At 38.7% G+C, this 11187-nt stretch overlaps 1 protein-coding gene across 1 annotated transcript; it reads right to left on the reverse strand.

Annotated features, from left to right (window-relative positions):
* Positions 1-352: 352 nt before the first annotated feature.
* On the reverse strand, positions 353-11027 carry ZCCHC4 (zinc finger CCHC-type containing 4). The gene is given in 14 exon segments (XM_065664557.1): positions 353-565; positions 568-673; positions 1733-1877; positions 2591-2642; positions 3141-3216; positions 3766-3887; positions 5108-5208; positions 5726-5876; positions 7447-7519; positions 7817-7897; positions 8394-8669; positions 9341-9423; positions 10606-10724; positions 10925-11027. Coding segments are annotated over 14 exon segments (1701 nt in total).
* Positions 11028-11187: the final 160 nt, after the last annotated feature.

Consider the following 11187-nt stretch of genomic DNA (forward strand, 5'->3'; position numbering starts at 1 on the left):
TGCCCCCCGCGGCTCCTCCGCTCCTCGCATCGCGGAGGAGGGCGGCGCCCGGGCCGCGCTAGGCGTGGCGCCGGGGGGGGAGCCCAGCCCGCCCTCCCTGCAGCGCGCAGCAACGCGGCTCTGACTGCAGCCGACAGCACAGCAGGTTCAGCCCCGCCTACTGCAACACAAACCTCGTCTTTCTGAGCTGGCGCCCAAAACAGGCTGCACTGACACCCAGCCCAGTCGGTTCTACAACACACCCTTCCTCTGCCGCAGTGACGCCCCCCAACACCTCACCGCTAAGCAGAACTCCTCCCTTAACTTCACATGCCCAGTGACCCAGGCAGCTAGCCCTCAACATACAAATCTATTACACAAACACATGGCAGGTGTTCAGGTTACTTAGCACTTTTTTTTTTTTATGCCAGTAATGACGTACAATGACAGAACTGTCACTTTTAATTGAATCAGGTTTTATTTCATTTGGGATGCTAATATTAACATTATTAGAAAAAGGAATCAAAGGCTGGCCATAATAAAAAATAACTATGTACCAGCAACCAAAGTCAGGCCTTCTTTTTTTTTATTATTTTTTATTTTTGTATTTTTTACTTTTTTCCTGGAGAATATGGCATGCTTCACAGCGTATTTACCCTCTTCAGAGTTCTCTGCCTTTGCTTTTTTGTCAGCTCTGTAACGCAAAAAAGGAACATACAGATTAAAGTGGAGAACGTACCTCTACATTTGCTAGCATTTTAAATAATCTGTCCATGGACGTATATGACCCCAGAAGTTCATAAACTCACAAAAAATACAAGGAACATTACATCTTACAATGTTATGACATCTAATCCTCCTAAAACTGTCCATTTTACTGCCATTTATTATTTTTCACTTACGTATTTATTCAGCATTTTACCTTTAAGCCAATGTAAAAACAGTAAGAAATGCAACCAATACAAAAAAGCACATACAGACTTCCACACTCAGTATATAATGCACAGATACATAACAGAAAGGCTTAGAAAAAAGTACAGAGAGCGTAACAACTTTATGAAGACGCCTGCAAATAATACAGGACCTAAGTCTAAGTAGCAAGTGGATTGTTTTCAGCCTCTCAGTCTCCCTTTCCCCTTTTGAGTTAGGTCCATCTGAAGACCATCACACACTATTTTTTGGGTCTTTCGATACATACAAGTATGTGCTTGTGTATGCTACAGAGGCACAATCATGGCAGAATAAAAGCATTTAATGTGACCCTCATTAATACAGATTTTATATGGTGGGGATTTAGACTGTACAACAGAGAGCACCTGAAATATCAGAAAAAAATACCCCCAAAAGATGCCACAACAAAGCAAAAGAGACAGGAAGCAATAAAAAGAGCATAGTATTGACTCTTTTCTCTGCCCTTTCATGAGTAATCTAATGAAGGGGATAAAAGTGTTTCGTTACTCCAATTTTGAATTTCTTGACAGAGCTATCCCATGCACCATACACCAAATTTGGGATCTGTATACTTCAGCTTTGGAAGAAAAGCCACAGTTAAGGAACTGGGAGACACAGTAAGTGACTCGCCTTTTATCACATCCTCCTTTCAGTATATACACCGCAGAGATACAGCACATGGTGAAAGCTGACATCAGCACCCAAAGGCAAAAGTCATCTCTTTCTAGATAATTTGCATGAAACAGGATATCATCTCATTTGAACGCTGTCTTTTATTACATTAATGCAGTACCACACTTACTGGCAAGCTCTTCTGGTGCGGGAAAGACTGGGACAGGTACTGCGTTTGTGACCTGCCTTGCCACAAACAAAACAACCAGCAACAGTCTTCTCACAAGAGTGGTTTTGGAGAGCACAGCAGTTGCAATTGTTGCAGTGAAACCAAGCTGCAAAGTAAAGTAACATCATTTTCAGAATGATCATTCTGAAACTAAGCTTTAGATATAGGCTATATTGCCAGGTTTTTAATTCTGTTTTAGTTTTACAGAGATGGATGCAGTCAGTTTCTGGTCCCTTATCACATTTTGTAAGGCAGCCAGGTAGACAGATACACTGTATGACTATTTCAATATAACTGAATTATTTTGCCATTAGAACTATTATCCTGTGTGCAATCTTACATAAAAAAAAAAATAAATCCAGATGTTAAAATGGACTTATATGTTGCAATTTCTCTATCAGTAACAAAAGTGATTGCTTCAGCTACTTAAACACAGCTATAAATACAACTGTACGTAATTTGATCATGCCCTCTCAAACTTTCTAATAGTTGCCTATTTGTTTATGAAATTCTAATGGAAAAGTTGACAACATCAGGAAACAAAAAAAATCAAAATATTTAAGTTTTCGTATAACAAGGATGAATGGGATTTAGTACAGCTTGACAAAAAATGTTATTACATTCCCACATGGTACAAATATTTTGTTACCGAGTGGCAACATGTGTGAAATTGAGATTTTTCTTTTACTGTGTGTCTTCTGAGAAATTACATTTTATTTCTTTTACAGAGTATTTTCTGGTTTGAAATCTCAGTTTCTTTGGTCTACAGCTTAAACAAGAAGTGTACTTTTATTTAGAAAAGTATTTTTCTATACTTACAGGGTTTTACACATTTTTTGCAAAAAACACAATGTTTCCAGCGTCTACCATCCTACAAAAGATGAATAAATGCATCGTTTATTTCTTTCTTTAAAAAAAAAAAAAAAACCACTGACTGTAGCTTAAAACTGAACTACTGATGTGTGGTCCCCATTATTTACAGAAACAGGTCCTCTGCAGGAAGGACTGTAACTTGGAAACAACAGTCCTGAGAATTTGTGACAACTGCAGCATTTTGAAATTAACAAGTTCTACAACTTCCGAAACATAAGAAATGTATGTGTCAACAGACCACTGATGAATAAGGTATGGTGTAAGTCCCAAACTATTCCTGTCCTCTTTCCAACACAAAGGAACTGGGGAAAGAGAAATTAATTCCCAGTGGACTATGAATGATTTCCTCTGAAGCCAGAAAGTCTAGGAAACTGAACTGTTTGGGGTTTCCTAAGGAAGTCAGAATCAGGATAAGTTTTTACCAGAGCAAATATAACAGAAGTTATTATTTGACTGCTGCTAAAACTGCTATGCAAAAAGAAGACAAAATACGTACCTTTGACGTACATGAATTGCATATCTCACAGTGCTGGTTACCAGAACTAACATAGCGCTGACATATAGCGCAAAACCTGAAAAAAAAACCAAAATTTAAATGTACTGGTTCACTATTTGCTCACAAAGCAATATAAATTAATTTTATACAAGCTCAACAATAAAGACTGCAGAATCATTTTGCTAAATTAAAGATGATGTTTTTGATGCATAAAATCACCATTTCGGCCATTTAAACACAGTACATCCAAATAAAATTCAGGTGTTTGAACCCACATTAGCCATACTATTAGCAGTAAATCAAACCAGATCTATTCCTTTGTCCTTGATGCTTCTCTAAATGCTCATTTTATTAACTACTGTCTCAACCAAGCTGATAATCAGGCATGGCTCTAATACCTCTTGTTGGTGTACACAAAATTTCCTATAGACAAGCTCAGGAATCTCATCATCCCACACTTGAAAATGTAAACTTCTTTTTAGGTTCCCAGCTCTCCTACATGCTGTTTACAGAACATACAACCTTAAAAATGAGAGACAGAAATGTGCTCTTCAGCCTCACATCCAAAAGTCAGGCAAGAAAATACTGAACAGTACCATGTCACTTAAGTGTTAATACATCTTACCTATAACCCTCTTCCACAGGAAGTACAATCATACTTGGGGTGAGGTTTGTGAAGATACGGACAGGAGACTGTCTACGACCTGTCTTGCCATGTTTATAAAGTTCATGATTATCATAGTCTACCTAGAAGTAGAAAACCAGAGAAAGAGTCTTAGAGTGAATGCTAAGCACAGGCAGAACTATTTACGTATTTATTATCTTTGTATGTGCCTTATGAAATTTTCATTTTTATACAAAATACTCTAACCCCAAATTAGATTACAAGTATTTTGTCTCATTTACTTTTAAATTTCTGCAAACACAGCATCAGGCTAGATTCAAGAAACTAAGTTCCCAGTACTACAATAATCCTATTCTACCTTTTTGCTCTTTTGCATGGAGCATCTAAGAAAGCACTGCAGCTGTTCTACAAAAGAGCAACCCATTTAAGAACATGGAAGTATACCGTTTGGTCACGCTGGCAATACCAGCTGACCTGCACCTTATCGGATCTCAGAATAATAACAAAGTTGCAAATTCAATCAGCACTGCTTTTTCCAGCACAAAACTTCTCATAACATTAGGCAGGAATGTGGAGTCCAGCCTAGCAGGAGTTTCCAATTTTTTTCCACAAATTTCCATTCTACAAGATACATATATGTTGTTCGGAACATCCATGTCAGATTTTACACAGAGCTGTTATACAAGAAAACAAAACTAACATCATGAATACCCATGGCTGAGCTATCAGAAGTCACTGATGTGCACACTCTTACATAGCTAACGGATACAACACTGGAGAAGCTGATGCCAGATTATTGCTTTAACACCGACAACCTGATAAGAATACGTAATTCTGAAAATTTCCATTGTTGTGATTCTACTTTGGTCCTGGCAGTTTTGGATACAACAGACCTTATTTACTTACTTTTTAATCTTTTTTTACCAGGGATGGGCATTAACCACCAAGCTACTGACATTTCAACAGCTGCAAAAAATTAAACACTCTTCTTCAAGCTACCACTCACTTCTGAAATATGCACCTGTCAAAATCAGTGCAAATTCTGTCACACTGAAAACACTGCAGAAGAAACGAGTTAATGGACACATGACAGGTAAATTAAAGGTACCTAATAAACTGTAGGAGGGGAACAAAAACTATCAAAAGTATGCCTAACAGAAATACAGAAGCTGGACTTCACATGATGAGAACCACAGGGTTTGCAGTGCCTCCAACACTGTCAAAACTAAAGTCCAAGAAGGTTGCCTATCTACAGACGAGTGCTACCACTGTTATCTGCTTTCATCTCCTGTTCACAATGCACATGTCTGAAATCTGGCAGATTCACTGGGTTCAGTCATACCTGGTAATCCATCATACTAAAGCTTGGGAAGAACTCCAGAATACGAGACTCAAAGAAGTATGGAAATATCCAGAACATGGGCATCTCTTGGTTGTTATGACCTAGTAATGAAAAGACTTAGATGTACATTAAAGAAAAACGAGGTACCAGAAGCATGAAAAATGCTTCATGTATATTCTGAATACACATGAAAAAAAAACATTCTGAATACATGTATGTCATGCTGGGCACAAGAACTAGTTCCTTCAGGCCATAGATAGTTTTGGCATGTTTTATATATGTGGAGCTGTAAGCTCCACTTCACTAATTCCAACATCCCTAGGCTGGCAAGAAATAGTATTGGTTTGATAGCAGCTTCTTCTCTGCCTTTAAAGTCCATTTTAATTGCTAAGTAGATTTATAAAAAACCTCTTGGTTTTTAAGACAGACTTAAAAAATTAGGTATTATTAAACTGTAAGTATCAGGAGAGTAAGTTAGATCTATAGTAGTTCATCTTTAGAAACTATAACACGAGTGTGTTCACATTCATCTGAGCAGCAAGAATCAGACTTTTAAATAGGTACTTTTTCTTACAGTGATGTTACAGCTCAACCCACCTATCTGGCTGCAATACCCACCTCCTTTTTCTGTCTCCTTCCACATTGCCATTAGTTTTTTAAAACTAGAAGCCAGTGCTTCCACTAACCCTCCAAATGGGGGATCAGTCACCATAATGACTCTTTCGCCATTGTCTTGATACAAGAATTTCCTACAAGTTTCACATGCAGCCTGTAAGAAACAGAGGTTAATTTCCAGAAATACAGATTCAAGAACTGCAACAGTAATGTCTTTAGCAAAAAAATGATTATTTTAGAAATGTCAACTTTAAAGACAGAAGTTATTTCCTCTTGGGTAGTATGAAAAAAAAAAAAAAAAACCTGAACAGAAAGCTATACTTGAAGCACTGAAAACAAGTGCCCTGTTCAGCTAGAGATGATGTATCATGGGCAGATGCAATTCAAGCTTCCTAAGGTAGTCTTCCTCCTAAGGGTATTAAATTCAACTTGGAAAAAAGATGTTACAGCAAAACAGCAACTTTTAGGCTTAAAATATATTTTGTTCATACCCTTTATTTGTAAAGCATTATCAAAGTAATGGGAACAATTCAGTGCACTGAAAACCGATTCAATCCATACTGCTTATGAAAACTGTTCAAATTTTAGCAATCCAGCCTGGACTCTATTATTAAAGTAAATGTAAAAAGCTAAGTCTTGCCTGCCATCTCACAGTGTGAAACAGATGTTCTCTCATCTATTACTTAGCTTCTACTGCATTCCAAACCCAGATTGCTGACATCAGTACGAATTCAAGAGTGCTGCAGTTCAGTATCTGAACACACTGCAATAAAGTGTCATTACAGGTGTCACCTTTTCACACCTTGAAAAGAACAGCGCAATGTTTATAATGCAGAGGAACAGAGTCTTTTGCTTTAATTGAAAAGCACAAAACTTGACTACAGTAATGGATTAAAAACCATCAACAGTAAGGCTTTCAGACCAAATTCCCATTTAAACCTAGGTTATTATTTTTCTTTCCAAGATCCTATTCAAAATTAGCTTCTGGATGGAAAAGATCTTAAAATTATCTACATAGTATGAAAAGTATTGCAATAAATCAGTTTATGCAAATCACTGGTGGCTTACTAATAATGGCAGAGGAAGAACAAAGAGTGAGTGATTATACTATAGGGATAAATGTTTGAAATTAATGTTTGGAATTGAATTACACTGTGACTGTACAAAGTTACAATAAATGTCCTACTACAACTTCAGGTTTTCTAATAAAGTCAAAATTAAGCACATAATGTAACATTCAAAAAGCACCAAGAAGCACAGCATTTTCTTTAACCATTATACTAATTCAATTTCATTTTATGACAACAAGGTTAACCTTTTGACCTTGCCTGCCTTGAATAAAGCAGAAAAACCTCCTTTTTCCTCCCACCTCAATTACCAGTGGACAAGACTTATGGCATCCATTGGGCTTATAAGGGCTGTTGTAGCAACAGAAAAAGTGCTAATGAATAAAACAACTCACACCAAACAGTCATTTTAATAAAAGCAGCAGTTATAGTGTGTAAGTAACATCAGTTAGCATAAATTCAACAGGCAACTTTATCTTTGCATCAAGTCAGAAAGAATTACTGAAGAGGCACTGTTATTCTTTGATTTCCAGTACTGTTGACCATTTTTATCTCACAATAGCTGTTTTCCTTTAGTCTAGCCATGACTTTATTACAAAATTCTGCATCAACAACATGTACTTGTTTACATAGCACTCAAGAAATACTTGGCCTTACCTCTCCACCAAAAAAATAATGATTAAACATGTTGTAGTGGCAGAATTCATCCTCTGTGTAAAACTGTGAATACCTGTAAAATAAGTTTTAATGGCAGTAGGAAAATATAACCAACTTCTTGTCTGCACTTACAGGCATTTACATTGAAAACAAGACCTTAAGAAAACAACTGGGCTCTGATTACTGACAACACATACCAGTACTGGGAATTATTACTTTTCTCATAAACTGGATGTTATTTGTGTATGTGTGTAAGAACAGACATGCAGAGACAGGAAAGGGAAACTAAGCACCAATTTATCTTTTAAAGCAGTAGGAACACAAACCTTGCACATACTCTTCAGACAGACAGACATTTGTCAAAACCTACCTGAAATCAATATCTAGCAGAAGGCTTCTAACCCTGAAATCTTCTTCTCGTGATGCTTTTGACTGGATCATTTCATGAAGCCTGAAGTACAATTGGAGCAAAGAAATTTAACACATAATCAGTGGCTTCAAAAATTATCTCGCAAGAATGCCTGGTATTTTACTAAACCTAAAACCAAACAGATAAGAGAAAATGGAGTAATCTGAATTTGGATGATTCTGTGTGGCTAATATTGAAAGTTAGAAAAATTAGTCTTGAAAGATGAAAAGTCAGTGAAGCTTATGGGATCACCATGAACAAACAAAAACCCCAAACATAAGCAAAGAAATCCACTGTCACTTCTCTGTGAAACAACACAGAACATTTAAAGTGTGTGTGTTATTTGCAGAGCAGTTATAATCTTCTGTATCTTATGAGCTCAAAGCAAGATCCCATTAGACAATTAGATAATTCCAACCAATTTAAGCACAGAGAACCTCTTACGATGGCACAATCCTTGATGATTTAAATGTTAATAACCTGCACAGCCTTGAGGGAAATATATTATTTGAAAGTGTAACAATTCTCACTGACGTACCTGGGTGTTCCAACAGAGAGCACTCGTCTGAATCCTAAATCAGTAATAAGATCCAGCAGGAACTGACAACTTCTATCTGCAAATAAGTACTGTGCATTTGTTTTTTTATTCTCAAGTGGATACAGAAGTTGACTGGGGCTTTTTAACTGGGCACTGGAGATATCACATATGAACTGGTGAGCTGAGTGTTTTTTCCATTCAGCTGGCAATAGCAATTGCTGGCATTCCCGGCAAAACCTCCTCTGTGATAACGGCAACAGAACAAAATCCTTGTACCTTTAAGACAATAGGCAACAAACATATGAATGCGGCTATGAAGGAGGGTTCATTTTTTTTGAGCTCAGACATTTAAAGAGCCAATGTAGCATAAGCCGCTCTTGCAAAATCTCCACTACCTACATGTGAATGAAATCGTATTTATGAAAAGATATTCAAAGCACACTTTAAAAAGCTTATAATATACGAGCCAAATATATTGAGAGTGCCCACAAAATAACTGAATTAGAAAGTGAAGACTCCGTATCAACTACCAGCAAGCAGTCCTGCATGTTTATACACAGAACCAGGATGTCATTGGTCACTGTATCACCTTTGCTTCTTTTCGCAGTGTTAAGCCTTCTACTTCTGCACCCTAAAGTCAGGAATAATTTTTTGAACTGAAGCTTCTACTGACCTGTTGTTAGCACATTATGAGCACTAATGTAAGAAGCAGTACATATAAAGAAAAAAAAAATAAACAGATAGATACAGTTCCTGGGTTGAAAATACCATGCTCTAATTACAGATTTCATGCTGCTTCCCTCTTGCAGGTCAACTAGTTCTTATTTTTCCAAATCCCTCTGGCATGTTTTCATATTTTAAAGATTCCTGAAATACTATCTCTGCATTCGAAGTGCCTAAACCTGTATTACTTGATTTTTACTGAAGAAAATAGCCATTAACAATACCTTTCCACATTCTGTCTGTGTGTAAAAGAAGGCTGGTGATTTCTATTGTATTCTTCACGTGCTGCGAGCCTAGTTTCTGACACCTGTAAAATTTATGTTTATAAAACATTACAAAACAAACAGATATTGCTCTGTATTAAATCTCAGTTATTAAACAAAAAGGGTGCATCAAAAGTCTCATGCTTTAGTTACTCTGCATAGCAAAATTATCACATTGTTTGGGTTGTTGCAGAAGAACAAGCATGACTGCAGCACAGAAGAATGGTGCAAAACACTACGAGTCTCTCATTGTGAATTTACACCGTAAAAAAAATAGAAATATTTAATTCTTCTACCACATGTGATACTCGGGGAAAACTCTATACTTGGTTATGATGAAGACAGAGGTCCACTCTTCATTAATGCGTGCCAGCAGCTGCACTCTCTGTGAAGAACTATGATCTGATCCTGAACAACTGATGACAGCAGAAATGTTGCCCAAGTCTTTCATGTATGATTATTTTAAAAGCATAACAGCTCTTCCCTGAGTCTTCTACTTTGTTCCCACAAAACATACTTCTAGTTTCACAGTTAACAGTGTTCCAAGACACCTATGCGAAACTTAAGGAACTGATTTCTTTAATGGGGGAGGACAGGAAAATTCAGTAGAACAAAAGACACCATTATACCAGTGACATTCAAAATACCATTTAAATCTACACAAGCAAGTGATTAACTACCTCATGTTCTCTTTATACAACTTTTCAGTAGCAATCAGCACAGCAATGAGCTGCTAATGAACACAATTAAAACTCCAGCCTGACAAGCTGCTGAGGACAATGACAGCAACACAAGAAACATTTAGGAAACAGAAAAAGTAACATAAAATGCAGCACAAAAACCACAGCAAGCTCTCCGTGAATACTTATCGATCCCTGTTTTGTTACCCTACAACTATCTGCCCAAAGTTTTGTAGATAAATTGCTGCAGATGTTCTACTGAGACTGCTGAGCATCATGCTAATCCCCACCATCTATTTTACATATCCCATTGCCTGCCTGTATCCACCAGATTTCCTGTCTTAATTGTGGAAGACGAGGACATCTTGAGATCAGAACTATCCTATTTTGTTCAACATTGCACGGCATTGACAAACATCGTAACTTGAATACACAAGTGTTTTGGCGATTACAGTAACAAATGCCAGATTTGCTCACAGATTATTTTCTTTTAAATAGAAAGATTACCCCCAATATTTACCATAGTCCTAAACAGCGCCCTCTTACCTTCTCATCTTCCCACTGGAAAAAGTTACAATCTTTTCTATCCCTACAGGCCGAACAAGCATAAAACCTTCTTCCTTCCTCCCTTCCTTGGCTGGTCTTTACAAAGAGCAGAGCAGGACCTGAAGGACAGACACCATCAGACGTGCTTTAATACTCCCCCTGCAAGTGTCAAGCTCCCGAACGCGTTAACACAACTCCTGGCGGGGGGCCGGGAAAGCGGCTGGGCACGAACGGAGACGCTGTGGGAGGTGCCAGCCCTCCGCCGCGAACCGCGCCCCCCCACCAAGGCCGGCTTGTCAGAGGCCCCCCCGCCGCTCACCGTGCGGGCAGCGGGGCGCGCCGGGCACCAGCCCGAGCAGGGCCAACCCGCCGGCACCCAGCCCCTGCCCACCCTCCCGGCCGCCTCCGCCACCGGCCGCCATGGCACCGCCCGCTTCCCAGCAGCCCTCGCCACCGACAGGCCAAGGGAGGACACGGCAGGCAATGCTGCGGCTCCCCCCAGCGGCGCGGCGGCCCCCGCGCCAAGGGAGAACACGCCCCTTAGCGTGGAACCCCAGAACAGGGTCTATCGATAGAACACCA

This window comes from Lathamus discolor, chromosome 1 (assembly GCF_037157495.1).
Source record: "Lathamus discolor isolate bLatDis1 chromosome 1, bLatDis1.hap1, whole genome shotgun sequence".
Lineage (NCBI taxonomy): Eukaryota > Metazoa > Chordata > Aves > Psittaciformes > Psittacidae > Lathamus > Lathamus discolor.